Here is a 15,506-nt window from a genome sequence, read left to right on the forward strand (position 1 = left end):
TGTACCCAGCCAGGGACTATGAGATTATACAGTCAGTGTGTCTAATGCTGTGTTGTACCCAGCCAGGGACTATGAGATTATAAAGTCAGTGTGACTAATGCTGTGTGTTGTATCCAGCCAGGGACTATGAGATTATAAAGTCATTGTGACTAATGCTGTGTGTTGTATCCAGCCAGGGACTATGAGATTATACAGTCATTGTGACTAATGCTGTGTGTTGTATCCAGCTAGGGACTAATAGATTATAAAGTCAGTGTGTCTAATGCTGTGTGTTGTATCCAGCCAGGGACTATGAGATCATAAAATCAGTGTGTCTATTGCTGTGTGTTGTACCCAGCCAGGGACTGTGAGATTATACAGTCAGTGTGTCTAATGCTGTGTGTTGTACCCAGCCAGGGACTATGAGATTCTACAGTCAGTGTGTATAATGCTGTGTGTTGTACCCAGCCAGGGACTATGAGATCATAAAGTCAGTGTGTCTAATGCTGTGTTGTACCCAGCCAGGGACTATGAGATTATACAGTCAGTGTGTCTAATGCTGTGTTGTACCCAGCCAGGGACTATGAGATTATAAAGTCAGTGTGACTAATGCTGTGTGTTGTATCCAGCCAGGGACTATGAGATTATAAAGTCATTGTGACTAATGCTGTGTGTTGTATCCAGCCAGGGACTATGAGATTATACAGTCAGTGTGTCTAATGCTGTGTTGTACCCAGCCAGGGACTATGAGATTATAAAGTCAGTGTGACTAATGCTGTGTGTTGTATCCAGCCAGGGACTATGAGATTATAAAGTCAGTGTGTCTAATGCTGTGTGTTGTATCCAGCCAGGGACTATGAGATTATACAGTCAGTGTGTCTAATGCTGTGTTGTATCCAGCCAGGGACTATGAGATTATACAGTCATTGTGACTAATGCTGTGTGTTGTATCCAGCCAGGGACTATGAGATTATAAAGTCAGTGTGTCTAATGCTGTGTGTTGTATCCAGCCAGGGACTATGAGATCATAAAATCAGTGTGTCTATTGCTGTGTGTTGTACCCAGCCAGGGACTGTGAGATTATACAGTCAGTGTGTCTAATGCTGTGTGTTGTACCCAGCCAGGGACTATGAGATTCTACAGTCAGTGTGTATAATGCTGTGTGTTGTACCCAGCCAGGGACTATGAGATCATAAAGTCAGTGTGTCTAATGCTGTGTTGTACCCAGCCAGGGACTATGAGATTATACAGTCAGTGTGTCTAATGCTGTGTTGTACCCAGCCAGGGACTATGAGATTATAAAGTCAGTGTGACTAATGCTGTGTGTTGTATCCAGCCAGGGACTATGAGATTATAAAGTCATTGTGACTAATGCTGTGTGTTGTATCCAGCCAGGGACTATGAGATTATACAGTCATTGTGACTAATGCTGTGTGTTGTATCCAGCTAGGGACTAATAGATTATAAAGTCAGTGTGTCTAATGCTGTGTGTTGTACCCAGCCAGGGACTATGAGATTATAAAGTCATTGTGACTAATGCTGTGTGTTGTATCCAGCTAGGGACAAATAGATTATAAAGTCAGTGTGTCTAATGCTGTGTGTTGTACCCAGCCAGGGACTATGAGATTATAAAGTCAGTGTGTCTAATGCTGTGTGTTGTATCCAGCCAGGGACTATGAGATTATAAAATCAGTGTGTCTAATGCTGTGTGTTGTATCCAGCCAGGGACTATGAGATTATAAAGTCAGTGTGTCTAATGCTGTGTGTTGTATCCAGCCAGGGACTAATATATTATAAAGTCAGTGTGTCTAATGCTGTGTGTTGTATCCAGCCAGGGACTATGAGGTCATAAAATCAGTGTGTCTAATGCTGTGTGTTGTACCCAGCCAGGGACTATGAGATCATAAAGTCAGTGTGTCTAATGCTGTGTGTTGTATCCAGCCAGGGACTATGAGATTATAAAGTCAGTGTGTCTAATGCTGTGTGTTGTATCCAGCTAGGGACTAATAGATTATACAGTCAGTGTGTCTAATGCTGTGTGTTGTATCCAGCCAGGGACTATGAGATTATAAAGTCAGTGTGTCTAATGCTGTGTTGTACCCAGCCAGGGACTATGAGATTATAAAGTCAGTGTGTCTAATGCTGTGTGTTGTATCCAGCCAGGGACTATGAGATTATACAGTCAGTGTGTCTAATGCTGTGTGTTGTATCCAGCCAGGGACTGTGAGATTATAAAGTCAGTGTGTCTAATGCTGTGTGTGGTACCCAGCCAGGGACTATGAGATTATAAAGTCAGTGTGTCTAATGCTGTGTGTTGTATCCAGCCAGGGACTATGAGATTCAGAGACAGAGGATTGAGCTGGGTCGCTGTATCGGAGAGGGACAATTCGGGGACGTCCACCAGGGAGTCTACATGAGCCCGGTAGGCCTAGTTTGTGTCCCAAATGGCTCCCTATTCCCTATTTAGCCAACTGCTTTTGACCAGAGCCCTATGGGCCCTGTTCAAATGAAATGCTCTACATAGGGAATAGGGAGCCTACACATTTGTGGAAAAACAAGACACAATCCTGTTAGGCTTGATTTATTTAAAGGACCATTTTCTGATGTTTTATTTCTCTCTGTAGGAAAACCCTGCTCTGTCTGTGGCCATCAAGACGTGTAAGAACTGCACCTCTGATAGTGTCAGGGAGAAGTTCTTACAAGAAGCTTGTAAGTAACACACCTGTCGTCCTTCTTGATCACAGCACATACGACCTCTTGCTCTTCATACATCAGTTGTGTGTATACTACTGAGGGTTGAACACATTACCTTTTAGTTTGCGTCTAGGGCGCATTCTCAGCATAGCAATCTCAGACAGATATTTCTACCTTTTTAGGGCTACCACATGCAGAGATTTAGGATGCATCCCAAATGGAACCCTATTTCATATATATTGCACTTTATAAGGATTAGGGTGCCATTTGTGACGCAAGTGTAGCAGTGGGTTTTTGAACAGCAGAAGACTGGTCTTCAGCTCCAGTGGGTTTTTGAACAGCAGAAGACTGCTCTTCAGCTCCAGTGGGTTTTTGAACAGCAGAAGACTGGTCTTCAGCTCCAGTGGGTTTTTGAACAGCAGAAGACTGGTATTCAGCTCCAGTGGTTCTGATAGAGAGAAAGGCTCCTTTATCCAGATGAAATGCCCAGACAAGGTGGGACTGAGTTTAACCCCATGTATGAAAACACAGCAGGAATGTGTGGAGGCTGCAGGGGGACTGGGGAGGACAGAACACCGCTTTAGAGAGGGATGGGTTTTGAGAAAGTGGGTTTACACTAGTACAGTCCTGCTGATTTCCCACGTGCAACACACACCCCTTCCCTTCCCTTGCTGAAGTCTGAGACACACACATGCGTGCATGCCCCCACACACTCTCTCTCTCTAACACTACACACATGGACGCACACACACAGAGAGACAAAATCCAAACACACACACACACACACTACTCTAAAACACATCAAATAGCACATCACCACTGTAAACTTCCTCCCCTCCTCTTCTGTCCTCTCCTCCCCTCCTCTCCTGTCCCCTCCTCTCCTCCCCTCCTGTCCCCTCCTCTCCTCTAATCCCAGCCTCTCCTCCCCTCCTCTATCCCTTCCTCTCTCCCCTCCTCCCTTCCTCTCCTGTCCTCTCCTCCCCTCCTGTCCCCTCCTCTCCTCTAATCCCAGCCTCTCCTCCCCTCCTCTATCCCTTCCTCTCTCCCCTCCTCCCTTCCTCTCCTGTCCCCTCCTCCCTTCTCCTCTCTTCCTCTCCTGTCCTCTCCTCCCCTCCTGCCCCCTCCTCTCCTCTAACCCCAGCCTCTCCTCCCCTCCTCTGTCCCTTCCTCTCTCCCCTCCTCCCTTCTCCTCTCCTGTCCTCTGCTCTCCACACGGGGTGCTCAGCAGGAGCAGGGTTGATGACATGTTATCTGAGTAAAAACAAAGATGGCGGTTTGAGTCTAAGTCATCCTAAAATAGCCCACTGTAAACATGGACCTGCTTCCTTCATAACAGCCTTGATATTTATTATCAACATGAATATTAATCCACTATATAATCAGTCTTCATTTTCCACTCTACCTTTTCGCCCTACATACAGTAACCTGATTCTATAAACCGTAGTCTAGCTAATCCCTGGTCTATTCAATTACAGTGAATAGACTGTGTGTGTGTGTGTGTGTGTGTGTGTGTCTGTGCATGTTGTCCCCATGCAGTGACCATGCGTCAGTTTGACCACCCCCACATAGTGAAGCTGATTGGAGTGATCACAGAAAACCCCGTGTGGATCATCATGGAGCTGTGTACACTGGGAGAGGTACAGAACACACACACAATACAGTGCTTTAATACAGGAAGTACCTTTAATACAGAAATCAGTTTAACAGTGATGACCTCAGGCTCTGTAACAGTAACCTATGGATCATGCTGAAGAGTACTGTAATTGGAGTTTTTAGATTTTTTTCACCCATTTAGTCTTGGATGGTACTTCTGCCTTTCACATGGTTTCAGCTGTTAGGGATGGCCATCTAGTGGTGGATAGAGGCATCACATTCAAGGTTCAATTTCGAGGTTTAAACAGTACACTGTAGAAGGCAGTCTATGTTATATGTGATCAGGGTCAGATTAAGAAATCATAGGCCCCAGGCTTTGTTTTTTCTATAGCCCTTCCTTCCCGGTACACCATCATTTTCTGTAAACAAATCCATGAACAAAGATGCAATTGGAAGCGTGTTACATTTACTGTTGAAGAAAGAGGCCCTAAAGCCAGAATAACATTTGGCATGTGGCATAGGCTACAGTTGAGCAGAGATGTTTTTAGAATTTCCACACATGAGAATTTAAAAAACCACATTTCATGCATTTCTATGTAATTTGCATGACAGAAGACATTAGCACAATATTTTTTAATACCACACAAAGGACTGAAATCAGTGTCTACTCAGACTGACGAACTGAGATCAATCTGGTCTGGAATTCACAACAAACAATAGCCCAGGCCAATGAAGCGACACACAGATTGTACATTATCAGGAGGTAATACAGTATATATATCACAGTAGGCTACTAAATGTAATGTCCAGTGGCACACTGACTCCCCTAATGATGAAGATGAAGCCATAGGCTATTGTCATGTCTTTACTATCATTAAATTGAAGACTTAGTTTTATCAAAGATTCTCTGTAATTAGTATTACACGATTAAACTGATTAATCATGCAACTGTAATTAACTAGGAAGTCGGGGCACCAAGGAAATTATTCAGATTACAAAGTTATAATTTCCTAATATAACTTTTCAGATATTTTATATCTGATCAATTAGTCTTCGAATTAATGAATTATTTACTTTACCTCACGTTAGTCTCATTCCAAACGTCGTAAATTGTTGGTTATCTGCACGAACCCAGTCTTCACTGAGTCATCCATACATGAAATGTGTTTTTTTTTCTTTCCAAAATATACGTTTTTCCAGTGATTGTATTTTGAAATCTGTAAAAGGCAAACTGACATCCGCAACCAACCATAGAAATATAATCCATAGATGTCAGTTCCCTGGCACCCATTGCTAGTGTACCCATTAGGGCTCCCGAGTGGCGCAGCGGTATAAGGCCCTGCATCTCAGTGCTTGATGCGTCACTACAGACACCCTGATTCGATTCCAGGCTGTATCACAGCCTGTGATTGGGAGTCACGTAGGGCGGAGCACAATTGGCCCAGCATCGCCTGGATTTGGCCGGTGTAGGCCGTCATTGAAAATAAGAATTTGTTCTTTAACTGACTTGCCTAGTTAAATAAAGATTAAATCAATATATACATTTTTAAATGAGTTTAACAGTCAAATTGCCAGTGTAAGAGGTTCCAAAACCCCTTCTATGGATTATATGTCTATGGCCACAACAAGCTGTAGCCTATATTTGTCGCTCTAACTGCAGCCTTCCCGACTGTAGGCATAGCAATTTCCTGGCATGGTTTAGGTCCACTTGTAGAATCTATGCCAAGGCGCATTGAAGCTGTTCTGGCAGCTCGTGGTGTCCCACTTTATGTTGGTGTTTCCTTTATGTTGGCAGATAAGCTACCTGTATGTGCTTGTGATAAAACTTAATCGACAGGTTTTATGTAGCAAAATTCTACATTGTGTTTTTTACTTTGGATAAAATTAGAGACTCAGAGCTAGAAAATCATATATCATACACTACAGTTGAGAAACAAAGGGAAAGTAATTCTGTTTTGAAAGTTGATAAACTTGTAACCTGACTTTTGAGAAAATGGCCCTTAATGTTTTGGTACCTACTGGGGAGCTTTTCTTTGTCTACACCCATTCAGCATTGTTCACACCCTCTTTAAGCCTTTGCCCGTCCCATCTCTTTAAGGATTCACGTGAGGCCATGTACTAAACAACCAAAGATTTCAAGACTAAAGGCTGGTTTATACTGCGTGTTCATAAATGTAATCTGGACTTCCAGAGTGTGCTCAGAGTGCACTCTGGGCATTCGTAAACTCAGCGTTGTCAGGTTGTACATTCGCAAATTCAGAGCGTTTCGCTCTAGGAACGTTCAGAGCGCACACTGGATGGTCTAGCCGAGGAGTAGGGTTGATCCAAGTGTTCTGACCTAACATCAGCAGTCAAACACCCAAGCTAACTGGCTAATGTTGGCTAGCTACTTTCAGACACAAATGAGAGAACAGTTCACTCTGACCATTTTACTGGCACTAGCAGAGCTGGTTAGGCTGTTTTTATGTTACCCAGAGCATTGGTGACTGCAACTGTGCTGCTGGCAATAATTTAATCACGCTTTTTTGCCAACGTTTACTGACACGGGCTATATACAATTGGTGTTGAGCGTTCGTAAATTCGTCAGTTATTCTGCGCTCTGGCACACTGAGACAAGAGTGATCTGAAATCGGAGTAGATAGCCAGAGCGAATTTATCAGCTACGTCTATCGACTGTTATCGCATTGACACCATGAACTTTGAAATCGTTACTTGCATAGTGCAGTCTTTTGTTTAGACATGTAGTTAGCTAGCTAAACAATGAGCCATAATCCCAACTCATAACGTTAATACCCTGCATGAATCTGCAGGCAGCTAACCAACCATGTTCAATGTTAGCTAGATAACATTAGGCTATAACTAGCAATGCAAATGGCTCTGTGATACGAATAATATAACTACACAGATCATACACGTAACGTTAGCTAGCCAGCCAGCTAACGTTAGCTAGTTAGCTAACAGTACACTTTAACTTGAAATTAAAATGACTTTCTGACTAAATTAGAAATGTGCAATATCTGAAAATGTAGTCAGCTAGACTACCTTACCCGTATGCATGGATAGACACTTCTCCCTCTCTGTCACAGATGCCATGGTTGCCCTTAGTTTGAAGATGTACTCCAGAGACAGGTGTTTTATACAGCAGCCTTCTGTGTGTTCTCTTTTCAACTCAGTCTGCATATTTGCAATCAAACTGCAGAATCTTTTCCGTCTCCTTAGCTAACATACTCTAATTCCACTGATTTCAAAACTCGGGCCTCCGGAAAGTGGAGAACAACACTTATGCAGTTCTACTATGCAATGTCTTTCAAAAAAGCCCTGTTAGAATGGATTACCTACACATACTGACCGCTTTATGTTATAGACAGAAGCGTGATACATGGCAGACCAGTCTGAACTCATCTCTCGGCATGTCCAGCCCACTCATTATCTCAGCCAAGTAGTAAGGAGGTTGCTGGCTTTTTCTGTGGCTAAACTAACTAGGCTTGTAATTTAACCATTTTTTCGTATTTACAGATAGAGGTAGTATACAAGTTTGTTATTAAGGCACATGAAAGTTCACATGTTCCAGAAGGCATTTTTGCCAAAAAACACATTTTTATAATAAAAAAAAGTTTACTCTCCTGTGTAGTAGCGATGCGCGACATGTGCCTAGTTTTCTGAAATTGTGCTCTCTGGTGTATTTTGAACATTGAAAGCGGGCTCCTGTGGTTGGATAAAAAATTATTATAATAATACTAAAAAAGTTTTGTCCCAGCCCCTGACTATTGACCAGTCACATTTATTTATTATGCAGTTTATAATTTTATTTTTTGTTAAATTCATTAGTTACCCAATCAAGCAGGGCCCCCAGTTACCCACATGGCACCCCCTACCTCCTCTCCTCCCCCCATCTGATGATTAGCAGAACGGCATCAGGCTGTCTACACTCAAAAATATACTACATATTTATAAATACTGTATATATCTACTTTATTATTATTATACATTTTTATATGTTTTTTTCCTATCTTGGGCCCCCAACAGGCCTCAGCCCAGGGGCTTCAGCCCCAGGAAGCTCCTGCATTAAACCATCCCTGTATGTAATGTACATGCTAAAGTGAGTATTATCTTTTGTTTTCTCTTCCATCTTTACAGCTACGCTCCTTCCTGCAAGTGAGAAAATACAACCTCGACTTGGCATCACTGATTCTCTATGCTTTCCAGCTAAGCACAGCACTTTCCTACCTGGAGAGCAAGCGGTTTGTACATAGGTAAGCCCTCAACCCAATCTAGCCTTATTAATATGGCTTTGGTGTGTTTCCTGTAAACACACTACTCTTCTCTTCTCCATTGTAACCATGTCTGCGTCTTGAAGGGATATAGCTGCCAGGAACGTGCTGGTATCCTCAGTGGACTGTGTTAAACTGGGAGACTTTGGCTTGTCTCGATACATGGAGGACAGCTCCTATTACAAAGGTAGGAGTTTAATTTGTTCTGGAGACTAACTGTCCACAGTCAGCATACCAGAGGAGATCACTTTCTGCTGTTTATGTTATCAGTAAGTCATTCATTAGGCTCCTCACTCTTTAAGCAGACAGCTGTGGCTGCTGTCATTCATGGACATTATAAACATGGAAATATCTGTTGCACGTATGCATGGGGCGAGTCAAAGAAACTCAACAGCTCTTTTCATCAGCATATGACTCTGTGAGACTGCTATTGTGAACCACTCATCTAACTATGGCTTAGGGAAGTCCTGTGGGAGGGGAAGTGTTGCATTGTTCATGTGTACCTGTCTAATCAATCACAATAAAAACATTTGATCACAAAAAATCAAAGTCCTGCTTTCACCTCTCCTCCCAGCCTCCAAAGGGAAACTGCCTATCAAATGGATGGCACCAGAGTCTATTAACTTCAGACGCTTTACCTCAGCCAGTGACGTGTGGATGTTTGGTGAGTATGGGAATTTATACAGTACTTATCAAACAGTGCTCTACAACTTTTAAGTTCAAGGCTGTATGTTATTAGCTGATAAATTAGGGTTTAAATATATATATATATGTTTCTCTGTACTCCAGGTGTGTGTATGTGGGAGATCCTCATCTACGGAGTCAAACCCTTCCAGGGGGTGAAGAACAACGATGTCATCGGCCGGATAGAGAACGGAGAGCGTCTGGCCATGCCCCACAACTGCCCCCCTACCCTGTACAGCCTGATGACCAAGTGCTGGGCTTACGACCCTAGCAAGAGACCCTGCTTCACAGAGCTCAAAGCCCAGCTCAGGTATGGCCGTCAGTCGGTCTATCTGCATGTACATTGCTGTAGTGCATGGTGCGTTATCATACCTTGAAGACTATCTCCTACAACTACAATGTCATAAGATCTGAACTGAGGTTCATTGACTGTGGAGGAACAATAATGCATATCTATCAGGGTTGGAGTTCATTCCATTGTATTAATTGAGTCAGTTCAGGAAGTGAACTGAAATTCCAATTCCAAAAGTTTCTCATAGAGAGTGTCAGGGGGTCAGGGGGTCAGGGGTTGTCTAATAATTCTAATAATTTGTACACTGCAAATTGACCACAACTAAGCCCAAAAAGAGGTTGTATTTAAAAATAACAATAATTTCATACCTTTATTATGTTGAAACACGATCACGTCTCTTTTTTAATTTGTGAGACTACTTGGAAACAGATTTCCTGAATTAAATAGATAGCGAAAATATATATATTTTTAAACAGGCCACCTGTTGCCGACCCCATCTAGATAGATTTTCATTCTTGGTCACTAGATGGCACCAAAGCATCCACACATTTCAATCGTTGAAGGTGGAATTGACTGGCTTGTTTGTACAAGTAGATATACTGTATTAAATGCCCAGTTCTCTGGCTGACACTTGGCTCCATGGTGTTTTGGGTGCTGTGATTCAGTTGAGATCAGTCACACCTCTGGCTGACACTTGGCTTCATGGTGTTTTGGGTGCTGTGATTCAGTTGAGATCAGTCACACCTCTGGCTGACACTTGTCTTCATGGTGTTTTGGGTGCTGTGATTCAGTTGAGATCAGTCACACCTCTGGCTGACACTTGGCTTAATGGTGTTGTGGGTGCTGTGATTCAGTTGAGATCAGTCACACCTCTGGCTGACACTTGTCTTCATGGTGTTTTGGGTGCTGTGATTCAGTTGAGATCAGTCACACCTCTGGCTGACACTTGTCTTCATGGTGTTTTGGGTGCTGTGATTCAGTTGAGGTCAGTCACACCTCTGGCTGACACTTGGCTTCATGGTGTTTTGGGTGCTGTGATTCAGTTGAGGTCAGTCACACCTCTGGCTGACACTTGGCTTCATGGTGTTTTGGGTGCTGTGATTCAGTTGAGATCAGTCACACCTCTGGCTGACACTTGGCTTCATGGTGTTTTGGGTGCTGTGATTCAGTTGAGATCAGTCACACCTCTGGCTGACACTTGTCTTCATGGTGTTTTGGGTGCTGTGATTCAGTTGAGATCAGTCACACCTCTGGCTGACACTTGGCTTCATGGTGTCTTGGGTGCTGTGATTCAGTTGAGATCAGTCACACCTCTGGCTGACACTTGTCTTCATGGTGTTTTGGGTGCTGTGATTCAGTTGAGATCAGTCACACCTCTGGCTGACACTTGGCTTCATGGTGTTTTGGGTGCTGTGATTCAGTTGAGGTCAGTCACACCTCTGGCTGACACTTGTCTTCATGGTGTTTTGGGTGCTGTGATTCAGTTGAGATCAGTCACACCTCTGGCTGACACTTGGCTTCATGGTGTCTTGGGTGCTGTGATTCAGTTGAGATCAGTCACACCTCTGGCTGACACTTGGCTTCATGGTGTCTTGGGTGCTGTGATTCAGTTGAGATCAGTCACACCTCTGGCTGACACTTGGCTTCATGGTGTTTTGGGTGCTGTGATTCAGTTGAGATCAGTCACACCTCTGGCTGACACTTGGCTTCATGGTGTTTTGGGTGCTGTGATTCAGTTGAGGTCAGTCACACCTCTGGCTGACACTTGGCTTAATAGTGTTTTGGGTGCTGTGATTCAGTTGAGATCAGTCACACCTCTGGCTGACACTTGGCTTCATGGTGTCTTGGGTGCTGTGATTCAGTTGAGATCAGTCACACCTCTGGCTGACACTTGTCTTCATGGTGTTTTGGGTGCTGTGATTCAGTTGAGGTCAGTCACACCTCTGGCTGACACTTGGCTTAATGGTGTTTTGGGTGCTGTGATTCAGTTGAGATCAGTCACACCTCTGGGTGGCACTTGTCTTCATGGTGTTTTGGGTGCTGTGATTCAGTTGAGGTCAGTCACACCTCTGGCTGACACTTGGCTTCATGGTGTTTTGGGTGCTGTGATTCAGTTGAGGTCAGTCACACCTCTGGCTGACACTTGTCTTCATGGTGTTTTGGGTGCTGTGATTCAGTTGAGATCAGTCACACCTCTGGCTGACACTTGGCTTCATGGTGTCTTGGGTGCTGTGATTCAGTTGAGATCAGTCACACCTCTGGCTGACACTTGGCTTAATGGTGTTTTGGGTGCTGTGATTCAGTTGAGATCAGTCACACCTCTGGGTGACACTTGGCTTCATGGTGTTTTGGGTGCTGTGATTCAGTTGAGATCAGTCACACCTCTGGCTGACACTTGGCTTCATGGTGTTTTGGGTGCTGTGATTCAGTTGAGATCAGTCACACCTCTGGGTGACACTTGGCTTCATGGTGTTTTGGGTGCTGTGATTCAGTTGAGATCAGTCACACCTCTGGCTGACACTTGTCTTCATGGTGTTTTGGGTGCTGTGATTCAGTTGAGGTCAGTCACACCTCTGGCTGACACTTGGCTTCATGGTGTTTTGGGTGCTGTGATTCAGTTGAGGTCAGTCACACCTCTGGCTGACACTTGGCTTCATGGTGTTTTGGGTGCTGTGATTCAGTTGAGGTCAGTCACACCTCTGGCTGACACTTGGCTTCATGGTGTTTTGGGTGCTGTGATTCAGTTGAGGTCAGTCACACCTCTGGCTGACACTTGGCTTCATGGTGTTTTGGGTGCTGTGATTCAGTTGAGATCAGTCACACCTCTGGCTGACACTTGGCTTCATGGTGTTTTGGGTGCTGTGATTCAGTTGAGATCAGTCACACCTCTGGCTGACACTTGTCTTCATGGTGTTTTGGGTGCTGTGATTCAGTTGAGATCAGTCACACCTCTGGCTGACACTTGGCTTCATGTTGTCTTGGGTGCTGTGATTCAGTTGAGATCAGTCACACCTCTGGCTGACACTTGGCTTCATGGTGTTTTGGGTGCTGTGATTCAGTTGAGATCAGTCACACCTCTGGCTGACACTTGGCTTCATGGTGTTTTGGGTGCTGTGATTCAGTTGAGGTCAGTCACACCTCTGGCTGACACTTGTCTTCATGGTGTTTTGGGTGCTGTGATTCAGTTGAGATCAGTCACACCTCTGGCTGACACTTGGCTTCATGGTGTCTTGGGTGCTGTGATTCAGTTGAGATCAGTCACACCTCTGGCTGACACTTGGCTTCATGGTGTCTTGGGTGCTGTGATTCAGTTGAGATCAGTCACACCTCTGGCTGACACTTGGCTTCATGGTGTTTTGGGTGCTGTGATTCAGTTGAGATCAGTCACACCTCTGGCTGACACTTGGCTTCATGGTGTTTTGGGTGCTGTGATTCAGTTGAGGTCAGTCACACCTCTGGCTGACACTTGGCTTAATGGTGTTTTGGGTGCTGTGATTCAGTTGAGATCAGTCACACCTCTGGCTGACACTTGGCTTCATGGTGTCTTGGGTGCTGTGATTCAGTTGAGATCAGTCACACCTCTGGCTGACACTTGTCTTCATGGTGTTTTGGGTGCTGTGATTCAGTTGAGGTCAGTCACACCTCTGGCTGACACTTGGCTTAATGGTGTTTTGGGTGCTGTGATTCAGTTGAGATCAGTCACACCTCTGGGTGGCACTTGTCTTCATGGTGTTTTGGGTGCTGTGATTCAGTTGAGGTCAGTCACACCTCTGGCTGACACTTGGCTTCATGGTGTTTTGGGTGCTGTGATTCAGTTGAGGTCAGTCACACCTCTGGCTGACACTTGTCTTCATGGTGTTTTGGGTGCTGTGATTCAGTTGAGATCAGTCACACCTCTGGCTGACACTTGTCTTCATGGTGTTTTGGGTGCTGTGATTCAGTTGAGATCAGTCACACCTCTGGCTGACACTTGGCTTAATGGTGTTTTGGGTGCTGTGATTCAGTTGAGATCAGTCACACCTCTGGGTGACACTTGGCTTCATGGTGTTTTGGGTGCTGTGATTCAGTTGAGATCAGTCACACCTCTGGCTGACACTTGGCTTCATGGTGTTTTGGGTGCTGTGATTCAGTTGAGGTCAGTCACACCTCTGGGTGACACTTGGCTTCATGGTGTTTTGGGTGCTGTGATTCAGTTGAGGTCAGTCACACCTCTGGCTGACACTTGGCTTCATGGTGTTTTGGGTGCTGTGATTCAGTTGAGGTCAGTCACACCTCTGGCTGACACTTGGCTTCATGGTGTTTTGGGTGCTGTGATTCAGTTGAGGTCAGTCACACCTCTGGCTGACACTTGGCTTCATGGTGTTTTGGGTGCTGTGATTCAGTTGAGGTCAGTCACACCTCTGGCTGACACTTGGCTTCATGGTGTTTTGGGTGCTGTGATTCAGTTGAGATCAGTCACACCTCTGGCTGACACTTGGCTTCATGGTGTTTTGGGTGCTGTGATTCAGTTGAGATCAGTCACACCTCTGGCTGACACTTGTCTTCATGGTATTTTGGGTGCTGTGATTCAGTTGAGATCAGTCACACCTCTGGCTGACACTTGGCTTCATGGTGTCTTGGGTGCTGTGATTCAGTTGAGATCAGTCACACCTCTGGCTGACACTTGGCTTCATGGTGTTTTGGGTGCTGTGATTCAGTTGAGATCAGTCACACCTCTGGCTGACACTTGGCTTCATGGTGTTTTGGGTGCTGTGATTCAGTTGAGGTCAGTCACACCTCTGGCTGACACTTGTCTTCATGGTGTTTTGGGTGCTGTGATTCAGTTGAGATCAGTCACACCTCTGGCTGACACTTGGCTTCATGGTGTCTTGGGTGCTGTGATTCAGTTGAGATCAGTCACACCTCTGGCTGACACTTGGCTTCATGGTGTCTTGGGTGCTGTGATTCAGTTGAGATCAGTCACACCTCTGGCTGACACTTGGCTTCATGGTGTTTTGGGTGCTGTGATTCAGTTGAGATCAGTCACACCTCTGGCTGACACTTGGCTTCATGGTGTTTTGGGTGCTGTGATTCAGTTGAGGTCAGTCACACCTCTGGCTGACACTTGGCTTAATGGTGTTTTGGGTGCTGTGATTCAGTTGAGATCAGTCACACCTCTGGCTGACACTTGGCTTCATGGTGTCTTGGGTGCTGTGATTCAGTTGAGATCAGTCACACCTCTGGCTGACACTTGGCTTAACGGTGTTTTGGGTGCTGTGATTCAGTTGAGATCAGTCACACCTCTGGGTGGCACTTGTCTTCATGGTGTTTTGGGTGCTGTGATTCAGTTGAGGTCAGTCACACCTCTGGCTGACACTTGGCTTCATGGTGTTTTGGGTGCTGTGATTCAGTTGAGGTCAGTCACACCTCTGGCTGACACTTGTCTTCATGGTGTTTTGGGTGCTGTGATTCAGTTGAGATCAGTCACACCTCTGGCTGACACTTGTCTTCATGGTGTTTTGGGTGCTGTGATTCAGTTGAGATCAGTCACACCTCTGGCTGACACTTGGCTTAATGGTGTTTTGGGTGCTGTGATTCAGTTGAGATCAGTCACACCTCTGGGTGACACTTGGCTTCATGGTGTTTTGGGTGCTGTGATTCAGTTGAGATCAGTCACACCTCTGGCTGACACTTGGCTTCATGGTGTTTTGGGTGCTGTGATTCAGTTGAGGTCAGTCACACCTCTGGGTGACACTTGGCTTCATGGTGTTTTGGGTGCTGTGATTCAGTTGAGATCAGTCACACCTCTGGCTGACACTTGGCTTCATGGTGTTTTGGGTGCTGTGATTCAGTTGAGATCAGTCACACCTCTGGCTGACACTTGTCTTCATGGTGTTTTGGGTGCTGTGATTCAGTTGAGATCAGTCACACCTCTGGGTGACACTTGGCTTCATGGTGTTTTGGGTGCTGTGATTCAGTTGAGATCAGTCACACCTCTGGCTGACACTTGTCTT

The 15,506-nt window shown here is 45.0% G+C and overlaps 1 protein-coding gene across 18 annotated transcripts in view; it reads left to right on the forward strand.

Annotated features, from left to right (window-relative positions):
* LOC110520760 (focal adhesion kinase 1) overlaps positions 1–15,506 on the forward strand; it is a 151,469-nt gene that overhangs the window by 104,415 nt on the left and 31,548 nt on the right. For all 18 annotated transcript variants that reach the window (XR_016492136.1, XR_016492133.1, XR_016492131.1 and 15 more), the window contains 7 exons: positions 2,304–2,401; positions 2,604–2,688; positions 4,210–4,310; positions 8,404–8,519; positions 8,624–8,724; positions 9,112–9,201; positions 9,327–9,531. Coding sequence is in view for 13 of the 18 variants with exons in the window: in XM_090221603.1 (XP_090077729.1) it covers positions 2,304–2,401; positions 2,604–2,688; positions 4,210–4,310; positions 8,404–8,519; positions 8,624–8,724; positions 9,112–9,201; positions 9,327–9,531 (796 nt within the window). In the remaining 5 variants the exon portion in view is untranslated. The remainder of the gene's footprint in view (positions 1–2,303; positions 2,402–2,603; positions 2,689–4,209; positions 4,311–8,403; positions 8,520–8,623; positions 8,725–9,111; positions 9,202–9,326; positions 9,532–15,506) is intronic.

Source organism: Oncorhynchus mykiss, chromosome 3 (genome assembly GCF_057628025.1).
Source record: "Oncorhynchus mykiss isolate SJ-2025 chromosome 3, ASM5762802v1, whole genome shotgun sequence".
Lineage (NCBI taxonomy): Eukaryota > Metazoa > Chordata > Actinopteri > Salmoniformes > Salmonidae > Oncorhynchus > Oncorhynchus mykiss.